The sequence below is a fragment of the Neofelis nebulosa genome, chromosome 1 (assembly GCF_028018385.1).
Source record: "Neofelis nebulosa isolate mNeoNeb1 chromosome 1, mNeoNeb1.pri, whole genome shotgun sequence".
Lineage (NCBI taxonomy): Eukaryota > Metazoa > Chordata > Mammalia > Carnivora > Felidae > Neofelis > Neofelis nebulosa.
The window spans coordinates 94,272,225-94,286,903 of record NC_080782.1 but is presented as its reverse complement, the minus strand read 5'-3'; the positions used below and the strand labels follow the sequence as shown (position 1 = coordinate 94,286,903).

General features: G+C 38.6%; 1 protein-coding gene across 2 annotated transcripts in view; it reads left to right on the top strand.

Moving 5' to 3' along the window:
- The window catches only part of LOC131510665 (V-type proton ATPase subunit S1-like protein), a 39,440-nt gene extending 25,152 nt beyond the window's left edge, over window positions 1–14,288 (top strand). For both annotated transcript variants that reach the window (XM_058728104.1, XM_058728096.1), the window contains 4 exons: window positions 525–760; window positions 6,518–6,568; window positions 8,920–9,160; window positions 13,550–14,288. In XM_058728104.1, the coding sequence (XP_058584087.1) occupies window positions 525–760; window positions 6,518–6,568; window positions 8,920–9,160; window positions 13,550–13,852 (831 nt within the window). In that variant the 3' untranslated portion in view covers window positions 13,853–14,288. The remainder of the gene's footprint in view (window positions 1–524; window positions 761–6,517; window positions 6,569–8,919; window positions 9,161–13,549) is intronic.
- The last annotated feature ends 391 nt before the right edge of the window (window positions 14,289–14,679 follow it).

Sequence of the window (14,679 nt, the reverse complement as noted above, 5' to 3'; positions counted from 1 at the left end):
AAAGTTGATGAACTAATATTGATAGATTATTATTAACTAAAGTCCATAGTTTACACTAGGATTCACTCTCTGTGTTGTACATTTTATGAGTTTTGACATATGTATAATGTTATCTATTACTGTTAATAGTGTTTTACAGAATAATTATTTCATGGCTCTAAAAATCTATGCTCTACCTATTCATCCCCACTTTCTCTCCCAGCCTGGTGACTTTTTAAAGTCTATATTGCTAATATTATCATTTGCAAAATTGGATCTTTTTTTTTTTTTTTTAACAATTTGGTCCTTTCCAGTTTGGGTGCTTTGTGGAACTAGTTTCATATACTTTTCAGACATACCTGTCATTTTAGCTTGTTATGATTAAGATGGGTCTACTTGTCTCCTTTGTCCCACAGTAGTATGGACTCTGGAGCTGGAGAGATCAGAGACTCAATAGGTTGTGAATTAATCCTTTTACTTCTGAGAAGCCTTTTGTACCATGGAAACAAATCCATCTCTTAAATTTTGTTTATTTGGTTAACTAGACTCTCAACTACACTCTGAGCAGACAAGGACATTTGGAAAAAGAAGCTTGGAATGCATTCAGCCATCATAGCCCAGTTAATGTCTCTATGGATGGAATTCCTTGCATTCTTTTCTGGGCCAAAAGAATAACAATAAAATTTAAGAATCAGACCTGGCTGGATTTTACAGATGAAGCTTTTGGACAGAAGGCAGCAGTGGATACTAGCAACTCAAATTGCAGTGAAGAAAGTGCCACGTAAGTTGCCATTAGGGTATTGTGGTCTGTTAACTGGGTGTTCGAGTTTTCTGACATTTCAGAAGATGGAAGTAGGTTCGTTTGTAGTTAACTTGAAACACATCTCTGAGGAAATGTTTAACATCTACAATGAAAGAAAAATCAGAAATTAATTTAAAAACTATTTTTCCTAGCTATTTTCTTGTTATAATACCTCAAGGAAAATCAGAGTTGTGAATGAGGAGGTTTTCCAAACTCATTCTGAAAACTGAAGAGGACCCCAGGCTTGGTATTAACTCCAAATGTGAGGTGTCCACCTACTTTTGTGCCAGCAGGGAGGAAATCGTGTATCAGCAAGCCGAGTCCTATGTCTTCTACTGGGGGAAACCATGAAGGCTGACTCTAGCCAAGGAAGAGTCCCAATTCTAGAGAGTGTTCTGAAGTTGTGGAATGTTGCCAGTTTGCAGGGGTATCTTTGAATGGCCAAATTTCAGAGAATTCTTTAGAACAGTTCTTCAAAATGATTATAATAATTGGTTTTGATTTGAGATAAGCAGATTAAACAAATATCCCTTTTAAGGAGGAAATCAATGTCCAGTACCTTTCTCTGCTTTTAGTCATCTGAGCAAAAATTTTTTCTTGTATTTGTTTTGGTCAAGAAGGAGTAAGTCTGGCATGTCCCACTTGCTTTCGGTAAATCTCCTTGCTTTCAACATTTGCTGGTATAATGAAGGCTTTTGGAAGATTGTCTGCATTTGTTCTGGCCTGGTTGAGTTGGGCAGAATGCTAATGTATACTGTGTATTTGTGTGTGTGTGTGTGTGTGTGTGTGTGTGTGTGTGTGTGTGTGTGTGTGGCATTTTTACTCCAGAACTTGACATTTCATTTAAAAATTATTGATGATGGGTGAAAATGGATTGTATTAGTATTACAAGTTATATTACAAGTTTTAGTAAGCATCTTGCTATTCAGAATGATTGTCTCTTATTAGAGAATTAGAGGATTCTAAGTATAAGCATCCAGAGTCCTCCCAGATTTGTTTATTCTGTTACAGCACAGACTACCAAAGAGACTCCAGCACTGCTGAGAGCTCAGGACTTGTTCCTTGGGCTCTAATTAATTCCCTCCAGGGCTCTTTATTTGTGGTCAGCTGCCTGGAGAGAGGCTGATTGCCTAGGGATCATCTTGCCTGTCTGTGGCTGACTGGCCCTTCTTGATTCCATTTATTCTGACCACAGGATATTTGTGGGGGAGATCAGAGCACCACAGTTTTTTTGCTGGGCTTTAGAAATCTTAATGATCACTGGGAACCCAGAAACAGAAAAAATGACAACTTGGCTTCTAGGCCCAGTTCTGCCAGTGAGCTTTGTGACTTTACAAATAGGAGCTGCCATAGGATCATATCTGTGAATGGAGGTGATGGCATCTATTAATTGTAACAGGCCTGGAGCATTTGCCATGGATCAGGCACAGAGCAAGGACTTCACGGGCACAATATTTATTATTCCTTACAATACTATTGTGAAAAAGTCCCTGAGTCACAGACCATTACCATCTGAAATCAAACTTCGTAGAGGTTAGGAAATTTGATAAGACCATACAGCTTGTTTGCTAGTAGAGTTGAGGTCTACAATGTTTTTAATAGTGGCATTTTACCTCCTCTCTCTTGGCACTATTTCATAGCATCATGAAAATCAAATGGGGAGGGGCACCTGGGTGACTCAGTTACCGGCTCATTCAGCTAAATGTCCAACTTCAGCTCAGGTCACGATCTCAGTTTGTGAGTTCGAGCTCTGCTTTTAGCTCTGAGCTGTCAGTGCAGAGCCTGCTTCAGATCCTCTCTCTCTCTCTCTGTCCCTCTCCCTCTCCTCCTCCTCCTACCCTGATTGCATGTGAGTTCTCTTTCTTTCTCTCTCTCTCTCAAAAAAAAATAACCATTAAAATCAAATGGGGAATTGTATGCATGAGAACTTGTCAGGGGCTACTCAAAGTGGTAGTATTACCTTCCTAACATGCTAATGATAAACTAGAGTAAAATAGTGCCTAGTTTGCTGGTGGAAGGACCTAGGGAAGCTTTGGTTTTCATAATGCACAAAGGAATAATTGGGTGGAACCTGACTTTTCTTCTTAGCCACCAATGTAATAATTCTACTGGGACAAGTTCTGAGTGAATAGCCCCCACCTCCTGGAGTACTGCTCAGGCAAGTGTGCCCACATCCAGGACAGCCGACCCAAGGGCATGAGTGGGAGGCTTCCCAGTACACTAAGCATGCAGGGACCAGATATTGAGTCCGTCCCTCATTCCTGTGAATTGTGGACATTAGTGGACATTTGCTGTGCTGGCAAGGAAATCTTCTATTCTCAAGAACCAGAAAGGGAGTGATGGAAAGAACAAACCCAAGTAAAGACATAACCATGTAGGGTCAAAAGCACAGATTAAAAAAATATGACCTTGTTTTAGTGCCTGGAAACAAAATGTTCAGGGAAAGGCGAATTGTTGGCAGACAGATTTGCTACGGAAGTCTTTTTAAATAGTGAAAGCCCTACAAATAGAGCATAATCTGAGCATCTGTGTGTATTTTGAGTTTAGGCAATTATAGTCTGAAGAATTCAGAGTCTGTTTGAAACGTGGGAGGTTAGGGCGCTTGGAAGAGTAAAAGCAGCTCTTTTTTGAGTGACTTACTAGATTGTATTTCTCCTTCGTGTTCTCAGGTAATGGTGCCGTGGCTGGCAGTTAAGAGCCTCACTGAATGATTGTCGAATTTGCTTTCTTGAAATCAAGTATGTTCTTTACTCTGCAGCAGAGCATGTTAACAGCTTTCACCAAAACCAGGACTGCTGGAGAGAACTCTTGCAGGGTCAGAAGCATAGAGGCCATTGAGCTGCTCCATCAGAAGGGGGGAGCCGTTAGGGTGGGCTCAGTGTGGCCTTGCTTTGAATTTTAGTTCATCAGCTACAGAGCCAGTTTATAGATAACTAAGCTATTCTGATTCCTTGAATAGAAGGAAGAAGTAGAGAAATGTCTGTTAGAGTAAGTGACCAATCAAATTCATAAAATACTATTCAAGGAGTACAATTTATTTCTTAGAAGTTTTAAGTAATTTGTTAACTATTAGAATATTATTAGAGAAAGGCCTTTTGGAGACTTGCTTAACTGAGTAAATTACCTTATAAAGTATTTATAAATGAGTGCTTTTAAGGTGCCTGAGCTTATTATGTTAGGAAATAAAGATAATTCTCTTAGTGACTTTATATACCAGGTTTATTTTATAAATATCCCTTACCCCATAGATAGTATGAAGATAAACTTTAGCTCAATCACTGACATTTCTATTTCTTGATAAGTAGGACCAAATTAATGAGATTATATTTGTGGGTTTTTTTTTCAAGTTTGTAATTTTACATTTTATGGCTACCCACTTTTGCTTTTTTGGTTTTATGGCATATGTTGAGGTGTTATAACTTCTAGACATTATAATGTCTATTATATAGATAATATATAATACATAATATATTATAATATTTATATATATTTATATAACATATATTTATAATATATAATATATAAAAGGATGCAGCACCATCCTTTCTGTATTTACATTTTTCACATTTTCTCATTTCAGTTATTTAGCTTTTTCTCATTTTTATTTTTCAACCTTATTGAAATATAATAAAATACACTAAACTGCACATGTTTAAAGTACACACTTTGATCAATTTTGATGTGTTTGTACACGCATGAAACCATTACTATAATCAAAACAGCAAACATTTTCATCACCCTGAAAAGCTTCTTCGTGCCCTTTTGTGATCTTTCTCTCCTGCCACTCCCACCCCTCCAGGTAACCACTGATCTGCTCTCTATCATTATAGATGAGTTTGAATTTTCTAGAATTTTATATAAATATACTCATACAGTGTATATTCTTTTTTAGTCTGGCTTCTTTCACTTAGCCTAATTATTTTGATATTCTTCTGCTTTGTTGCATGTGTCAAAGTTATGTTCCTTTTTACCGCTTAGTAGTAAGTACTCCATAGTATGGATATACCACTACTTATTTGTCCATCCACCTCTTGATGGAAATTTGGTTTTTGCCCCAGTTTTTAGATAGCTTTCCAAATAAAGTCGTGTTAAACGTTCATGTGTAAGTCTGTATACGAACATATATTTTCATTTCTCTTAAATAAGTATCTAGGAGGGGAATGGTCAGATCATATGGTATATGTATGTTTGGCTTTTTAAGAAACCACCGGATTGTTTTTTGTACCATTTACCTTCCCACCAGCTTTGTGTGAGGAGGTTCTGGTTGCTTTACATCCTCACCAACACTTGGAATGGTCAATGTAAGACTGTAAAGAAAATATTTTTATTGTTTCTGCATGGTTAGCAATTTCTGGACAAATTTTACTGGGACTTGGGTTAAAAAATAAGCCTTGGAGTTAGTTAGTAATTTAGTTAGATTCATCTCCTTAGAAGAAAGTGTTTACCTGTCAGGAGTACTGAACCTCAGGACCATGGACATATTGCAGGGTTTGGAAACCCAGAGAGACTTCTTTGTCTTCCTCTTAGAAATAATTATTTACATTCATGGGTATTAGACACGCAGCCGTTTGTCTCCTTTAAGATGAGCTATTTCTCCCATTCAAAGGCTAATAAAACTCATCTGCTTACATTGTGAGGTAGGTAACTAGTACCCTTCTCTTTTCATGTTTCCAGGACAGTTTTTGACACTATGGAAGCAAAAGGTTTCTTCCTCTCTCAGGAGGTGAAGGGGTACCACAGTCTCCCTCTTATATAAACTCCCAGATTCATAATTTTGGTGTTCCTCATCTGTATTAAAAATCTCAGTATGTACAGGATGATATCTGGCTCTCATCATGTTTCTAAGGCAGAAGAATTCAGTTAAAAGGGGAATCAGGGCACCTGGGTGGCTCAGTGTCCGACTTTGGCTCAGGTCATGATCTCACAGCTCTAGAGTTCAAGCCCCGCATCAGGCTCTGTGCTGATAGCTCAGAGCCTGGAGACTGTTTCTGATTCTGTGTCTCCCTCTCTCTGCTCCTCCCCTCTCAAAAATAAGTAAATATTTTTTAAAAACTCTTTAAGAAAAAAGGGGAACCAATATGGTTATTGCTGTGAGTTAGTAATAATCTGTCTCTGCTCCCAGAAATCTCCTGTTAACTTTTACAAAAGTGTGAATAAATATGGATTTTAAAAGCTTAAGAGTAGGTTCTTAAAAAAAAATTTAGCCATTTCAATTACTGTATCATGGTGCTTTTATCTTATTGTGGTCTTATTTTATATTTTGCTGATAGCTAATGATGTGCTGAGCATCTTTTCATGTGCTATTAGCTATTTGTGTATTTTCCTTTGTGAAGTGCCTGTCTTTTCCCCATTTTTAAGTTAGGTTGGTTGCCTTCTTATTATTGAATTGTTAGTGTTATTTATTATATTCTGGATACTAGTTCTTTGTGTATATGTATTGTGAATATTTTCTCTTGTTCTGTGGCTTGCCTTTTTTTGTTTCTTAACACTGTTAAGAGTATTTCTGAAGAGTAAAATTTTGAATTTAATAAAGTACATTTATCAATTTTTCTTTATATTTCATACTTCTATTTTTTTTTCAAGAAACCATTGGCTACCCCAAGATTCCAAAACTGCTATATGTTTATTCTATAAGTTTTATAGCTTTAGTTGTTCCATTTTGAGGTAAGTTTGTAGTAGAGTGTTATGTAAAGGTTATTTGTATTTTGATGGATTATGTTCTTTCTGTTTTCTTAGTTTATCTATGAAGTTTGGTGATGCTGAAAGTCCCAAAGGTCTTGATATAAGGTAAGTATGGATACTACTTTAAAAGGTCATAAATTCAGCACTCCAGTTTAGTTCCATATAATTTACTCATTCAACATGTAGTAAGTATCAAGGACCTCCTATGTGCCAAGCACTGTGACACGTGAAATGCCACACTTAACTAACTGTACAAAGTCAGTGATTTTATGGTAGGATCCTATCATAATGCTTTCTTCAGTTTCTACCAAAGCATCTGTGTAGTTTTTCCCTCCTCAGTTAAGACCTAGAAATCACATGAACCTGAGAATGTAATAGTCTTTTTCTTCTGAGCAAAGACTAAAATATATGTAAAGCTCCGAAGCTGTGACTCTGGTTTGAAGTTATTTTCTATATAATACCTTACAGTGAATCACACGTCATCTAATAATAGCAAAAAGGTCTCTGTTAGCTGAATTTCCCAGCAGACAACACAGGCCTACATTTTGCTCTGCTTATGTATGGAAGAATATATCTGCCAAGCAGTTAGGAACTGCTCCAGGAGTGGGGCACAATTTGAAGGCATTATATACTTTTTCTTATAATAATGAAATGTTTCCATTTCTATAGGACCAACCTTTTCATGGAGACAAATAGCCGTGTCTTTAACATTAGTTGAAACACCAGCAGGATGTGGTAGGGTAGTCTTTCCTAAGCTGTGTTCCATGGAACACTTCTGCTCTGTAAAAATATTTACAAGATTCCTAGGAAAGGGGTTCTGTGGCCAGATGTGTTTGAGAAAGACTGCACTCCACGTCCTCCTCTTGGAGATTGACACTATAAATTTGTATTAAACTTAAATTTATTAAATTTAATGTATAAAATTAAAGTTACTATGAAGACATGCTCTTAAGGAAGATTCCTGCACTTGGTAACTTTGATTAACCTCATGTTTCCTGTGTTTATCTCGGAAAGCTCTTTCCTCAGAATATTTGTCTACATGTCATGGAACACTAGTGTTTCACTGATCATAATTTAAAAAATACATATCATCATATTTCAGAGAAACTTTATGAGGAAAATAGAATCCCACAAGGTGAGTAAACATATATACAAACCCAAATACACATATCTGTTTCATATAGGAATGAGGAATAGTTTTTATTCGAATAGCACCTTTTTTCCCCAAAAGGAAATTAGCTTTATGATTCTTATTTTTTCTGATGATAAGGGTATGTGGCAGACACTGTCAGTACCCTAGCTGTGTCACTTTGGGCATTTCCATTTGGGTGGACTGTAGTCCACCAGCTCAACTTTGAATTGTCAGCCCTTCCTTACCTGAAAGCTTTCTTTAGTCAGAGAGGTCCACTGCCTCTTATCCCTACCTCAGCAACTCTCAGTCAGTGACTGAAAGAAGTGTATAAACAGCCCAGCTCCCTCGCCCTCAGATCAGATAACAGGCATGTGAACTACCCTGTCTCCCAGGGTACCCCATGGGCATCAAACCCCACTTGCCCATAGTGGAAACTTGCTTAACAATGTGTCCTTTTGGGGTGCCTTCTACTCTGTCATTTCTCTTTTTCCCGTTTGACATATTTTGAGTGACTAAATTGCCAAATAAGTTTGGGACCACCTCCCCAAATACTTCTATTCACATCATTGTCTCAGGGTCTGCTTCTGTAGGGGCCCAATACATGTCCAGAAAACAGAAAAATCAGAAAATGTTAATCTATGAAAAGAACATGAAAATTATTCATAATTTAACCTCCCATTTGTAATCATTAATATTTTGATCTCTGTCTTTCCAGAATTTTTTCTATGTAGTCATACATTTTTTTAATGAAGAAATGATCATGACATATTATAACTTTTTTATTGCTAGAGAGTATTCCATTCCAAAATGGCTAAGAGTAAGGGCTCTGGTCTCAAATTGGATTCAAAGCTCTGCTCCCATACCTAATCTCTGAGTAAATTTGCACAGGTTCTTTCCTTAACTCCACTGTGCCTTGATTCATCACCTATGACATGAGGGTAATAATATTGTGTATCTCATGTTAAATAATAGAAGGGTGCTTGACACAGTAAAAGCTTTTATTATTAGTTTTGACCCTTAGTTATTTAACTAATTCTGTGTTATTGTCCATTTAGTTTTCCTCAACCTTTTGCAAAGTAAAATCAAGTTTTGATTACAAAAGAAAATAAAACAAGTTTCTTTGTGTTTTTCTTTTTGAAGGAGTTTGTACCATTCACTTTTATTCCTACCCATCAGGAAACTCTTCTCTAGAACTAGAAGTAAACTCTCACTGAGCCAGTTCTGCTACCTGACAAAAGAGGGTGCAATTGCTCTGTTAATAGATGATTTCCTGTGTAGCAAAAATCAAGTGCTTTAGGAGTGATACTGTTGTAATCTTTTTCAGATTCACCCTTACCAATTACAAAAAGTCGTACATCCAGAGCTGGTTTAGTTTGCACAGAGTTGAGATTATTTTCAATAATTCGATCCAAGCAACTTTTAATGCCACTGGCATATATGCTCCATCGAGTTATTCCTACCACTGCCAGCATGTCAGCAGCCTGCAGCGTTATGATGCCCTCTTGTTGCCCAGCTATGTGGATGATACTTCAAGCCTGTGGGAGGTCACTTTTGTTGATTTCCAGGTAATAAACTAAAACAGGTGCTCAGTGCACCTGTATATTTGGTGCCAAAAAACCTCAGTGTTTGAAAACACCTGTAATATACATGTTTAGGGAAAAGAGAGGAATGGATACCTTTAAAATAATGTTGGTATTTTTTTCTTTATCTTCTAAGTTTTGAAATGGAATCGGATAGAATGTTTCCTCTCCCTGTGCACTACCCACCGCGTATGCCTCCTCCCCATTTGCCTTTACATTCACATTTATGCAGTCATGCAGTCACTAATAACTACCAATGAGGAACACCAGCAGTTGAAAGTGGAGTGAAGCTGTGGTGTGAAGTCCCGTGACTGACACTTCCTGGAGGGAGAGGCCCTTCTGGGGAGAGGAGCTGCTGGACAATGATTTTATTTCCTTCTGGGGGTGGAACAGTGATCCTATCCAGACAGATAAGAAGTACATTTGTAGCCTGAGTGACAGCTTTGGCAGTTAGCATAGGAATGGAACTGTCAGCCAGGGAGTCACAGCTATCCCAGAAGATCCTCTTGAAAGTACTTGGGGAAAGGCTTGGGGAAAGGCTTAGAGACATCTGTCAACTTCCTCTGTCCTGTTTACCTGTTTAAAAAAAACTTCCCTTGTTCTTCCAACTCACTGAAATAGGCAGGGTTTTGCTTGCCCTTTTGTGGACACTTTCCAATCTTTTCCAAAAGTAAATAGATTTACTTCCTCTCCTCCCAGCTTGGAGACTGGTGGTGTTGAGAGGCAGTTTGGGATAGGGAAGGACCTTGCATTTTAACATTTGAAAGAAAGTCTTGGTTTCAAATTGCTTGTCACCTACCTGGGTCAGCTACTTCACCCTCTTAATTTCTGACCTCTCTTTTACGGATGTAAAGAAATCATGGCCTAAGATATGTGACAACACCCAGGACTGTGTCAGGCCTGGATTAACAGTAACTACTACTCTTGAGTCCTCTGTGTCTGCCAGCACTGTTGTGGTTATTTTACATACTTTAATTTCAAACCTCATCATAATGTCACAAGATTGTTGTCATTATCCCTGTTTTACAAACGAGATGCCTGAAGCTCTGATGGTTGCATAATTTCTCAAAGTGATATAATTGGTAAGCGTTAGAGGCAGAGTTTGAATTCTGGACTATTTGACTTCAAGGGCACATTATAGCATACATAATGCAGATGTATTTATCAATGTTTATAAAGTATATATTATATAGATTTCTCTCACTTGCCCTTTAGAAAGATAAGCAGGCACAAAGGGCAGGAAGTAATAATGAACACATGGAATAATTCACACATTATGCTGCCTGATTGGAACAGAGGAATTGCCTGATTTATACCTCTACCTTGTTTCAGAAGTGACTTTTAAGGTGACTTACAGAAACACTGTACGGAAATTAACTTTGAAAAATGTACAAACCACTTCATACCTATTAGGATGCTTATTATTTAAAAACAAACAAACAAACAAGCAAACAAAAACAAGCAAACCCCAAACAGAAAATAACACATGTTGGCAAGGATATGGAGAAATTAGAAACTTGTACATTGCTAGTAAGAATTGAAAATGGTGTAGCCTCTCTGGAAAATGGTATGGTATTCCCTCAGAAAATAAACAGAATTACCGTGTAACTCAGCAATTCTACTTCTGGGTATTTACTAAAAGAATTGGAAGCAGGAGCTTGGACAGGTATTTGTGTATTCACAGTAGCATCATTGACAAAAGCCAAAAGATGGGTGGAAACAACCCAAATGTCCATCAATGGATGAATGAAAAACAAAGCCTAGTGTATATGTGCGATGGAATATTAACCTTACAAAGGGAGGAAATTCAGATACGGGCAACAGCATGAATGAACCTTGACATTACGCTATGTGAAATAAAGCAGACACAAAAGGACAAATATTTGTATGATTTCACTTCAGTGAAGTATCTACAGTAGTCATATTTGGAAACAAAAAAATAAAATGGTGTTTGCAGGGGCCTGAGGGAAGAGGGGAATGGGGAATTAGTGTTTAATGGCTGAGTTTTGCAAGATGAAAAAGTGTTCTGGAGATGGGTGGTGGTGATAGTTGCACAATAATCTGAATGGACTTAATACCACTGAACTGTACACCTAAAAATGGTTAAGATGGTAGATTTTATGTTTTTTATATTTTACAAACAAAAAGGGGGTTAAAGACATGGGGCTTAAGAAAAAGGAAGAAAAGATTAGTTACAGCCACCAGTGAGGCCATTACGCAAATCCGCGAGGCCGTCTGTTTGACCTGGCTAGAAGCAGCACAGTGACTTGGCTCTAAAGCTTTGGAGCATCTAGTATATGAAAGAATCGCTCAGTTACATGTTCTTGAGGTCCGTAAGACTACTGAAAACGTGCTTGCGAGGAGCACTTTCATCCCTGGTCTGGGGCCGCATGTGCCAGTGTCTTCAGCAGCCTGTGGTGAACACAGCAGTGGATGTCAGAGGTGGGCCTTTCTAGGCCATCCTGAATGTAAGCAGATGGCGGAATGCGAGCTCAGTGTAGGCGAGAGGTGGCGGTGTCCATAGTGGTTAAAGTACATACACAAAAGGCTGCATTCCACAGACATGGCTTTGCCCGTCTGACTTATTCTAAGAAGTACAGAGTGATGTCACGTGCATGGCACACTGAAGGACTGCTAAAGTGTAGCCGGCATCACAAGGAGTGTATTTATTCAACACGGGCTAATTTTTGCTTCTTTGGAATGCAGGCTCAGTGTTGCCATCTTTTGTCATTTTGTCAGGAGCTTGACTCTTCAGGCACTAGCCCTTTGAGGACCCTTTGCCTCTTTCTTTTCTTTCCTTTTTTTTTAAGTTAATTAATTAATTAATTAATTTTTGAGAGAGAGAGAAGAGAGAGGGAACACGCACCTGGGGCGAGAGAGAGACAGAGGATCCAGAGTGGGCTCCATGCTGACAGCAGACAGCCAGATGTGGGGCTTAAACCCATAAACTGTGAGGCCATGACCTGAGCCAAAGTCAGACCCTAAACCTACTGAGCCACCCAGGTGCCCCTCACTTTGCCTCGTCATAGAAAGGCGGGCCAGGGATCCCAGAAACCAGGCCAAAAGTCTCCTTCAGCAGCTGTTTTAGATTCAGTCCAGTGCACAGATAACTGGGCAAGCAAGGCCTCTAAAGTCTACGGCTACAGTCATTTCAGCATGAAAATATGCAAGAGCACCTACTTAAGTCATAAAAATGAGTTGTCACTTAAAGCCTTCATGGATAATTCAGTTTTTTGATGTATCCCTTTAAAACCAACTAGGTGACCGAGGTGATGCTATGTAGGATTCTTTTTCAAAAGCCAGCTAAGTGTGGGAGCTGCCTTCCACGAAAGATCAGTCTTATTTAGAGTAGTCTGTGGCCCAGTTTGTTTCACTGCAACAGTATTTAGATACAGAGCCAGTTGTCGATTTGAACCTCTTGTAGTTCCAACTATTTGAGCCACTTCATCTGCACATATGAGAAAGCTCTTCTTCCCATGCTCTGGGCAGGATGTAAAACAAGGGCTGGTATACAGCGCTTCCAAAAACAATACCAAGTCTGTATGGTACAACTGATAAAGAGGGGGAGGTAGCGTCTGGAGGAAGAAGAGACAGAACATACCAGGAGCTGTGGAATTGTAAACTGAGAAGTGACTCTGAAGTCAAACTTCCTGGGTTCGAATTATAACTTCATTGCACTTAAAAGAATCAATACATAAATAAAATAAATAAAAAATAACTTCACTTAATGCCGAGTGACTCTGGGCAAGTTACTTAAATTTTCTGTGCCTTAGTTTCTTCATCCATGAAACAGTAACTTATTCATAGGCTTTTGTGGTTTTTAAATGAGTTAGGGCAATATCTAATGCATAAAAAATCTTCAGTAACTGTTAGCCTTTACTATTAGCTATATTTTGCCTCATTGGGAATCACAATATCTACTCTTAAGAGATTCTTCCTGTCCACATCCTGTCAACAGAATCAATGGCAGAGGAACTGAGACATATTATTCTTTGTGAAATTATAACTAATGTTTATAAAATTTTGAGTGCACTTTAAATTTTAGTGACACCACTAAGTTATGTTTTTAGATGAACTAGAGTATTTATGAGGATCAGATGACAAGAGGTTTTATTTAAGAGCCTTGAACTTCTTGAGCCTCTTAATTATGGTAAACATACATCGCAGAGTATCTGGGTCAGTTTTGATTAAAAATTGTTTCACTGTGCCCATAAACACACTCACATTTGTTGGATCATGTGCTCAAAGCATTCAGTGAAGTATGGCTCCATTGCCTTAAATTTGATTAATTAGGAGCCCAGAAGCCTCAGCCCAACTGACAGGTAGATCTTAGGAGAGAAAGAGTATGTCACTTCAGCTTTTTCTCCTTGACAGATCCAAGGCTTTACCATCAAGGGGAAGCAGTTTGCCAAGGCCCGAGATTGTGCCTCTTCCTTCTCACCAGCAATTCTGATTGGCCTGGCCATGTCCCTGATCCTGCTGCTGGTGCTAGCCTACGCTCTGCACATGCTCATCTACCTGCGATATCTGGAGCGGCACTATGATTTTATCACCTCTCCGGCCCACTTCCCCCACTTGAAACCTCGAGATGCCGCAGAAGAGAAGGAGCTGCTGAGGAGCCAGGGAGTCGAGTGCTATGAACTGAGAAGCCAGCAGATCTGCAAAATTTATGTGTAACAGCACAGACCCCTCTTCCTCACGAAGTCCACAATGGCCAATGAAAGGAGTGATTTCTGTTGTGTCCTCTTAGACTTATGATATAAAATTTTTACCTTATGGCTTGATTTTAAAAAAAAGGAAATACATGCAAAAAAAATACATTTTGGAGCATCCGCTGGCCTACTACTTGAGGCAATGAAAAAGTTATCCCAGGAACCCCACAGAAATAAATATGATTGTTGCCCCAAACGTACTTTGAAAGCAAAGGGGTATTTCAAATTAAGACCAAAAAAAAAATGCCAAAACCCAAACAACAACAACAACAACAACAACAGCAACAAAACCCAAAACCAATGATGCCATTTAGAGCAGGGAAAACAAATTTGGTCCTCCTTGTCTGTGCCAGTTTGGATGTGCTAAGTACAGAAATAATAAAAACAAAGGTTATCTGGAAGTTCTGAATTTTAAGTATTTTGTAACAGTTTGTATTTTTAATTTTTTTACTGTTTATTTTTGAGACAGAATGCGAGTGGGTTAGGGACAGAGAGAGAGGGAGACACAGAATCCGAAGCAGGCGCCAGGCTCCCAGCTGTCAGCACAGAGTCCCACCGGGGCTCAAACCCATGAGCTGTGAGATCATGACCTGAGCCGAAGTCAGATGTTCAACTGACTGAGTCACCCAGGTGCCCCATCACAGTTTGTATTTTTAGAAATTATATCGCAATTTTGTTTTAAAAATTAGTCTCTTTTACAGAGATGTTTAGGGAAGAGTATTGTCAATATGGTAGAACGCTTTATTCAAAGGCTGTCTTGTCATTTTACTTTGCTGTTCAGAGGCAGTCCGG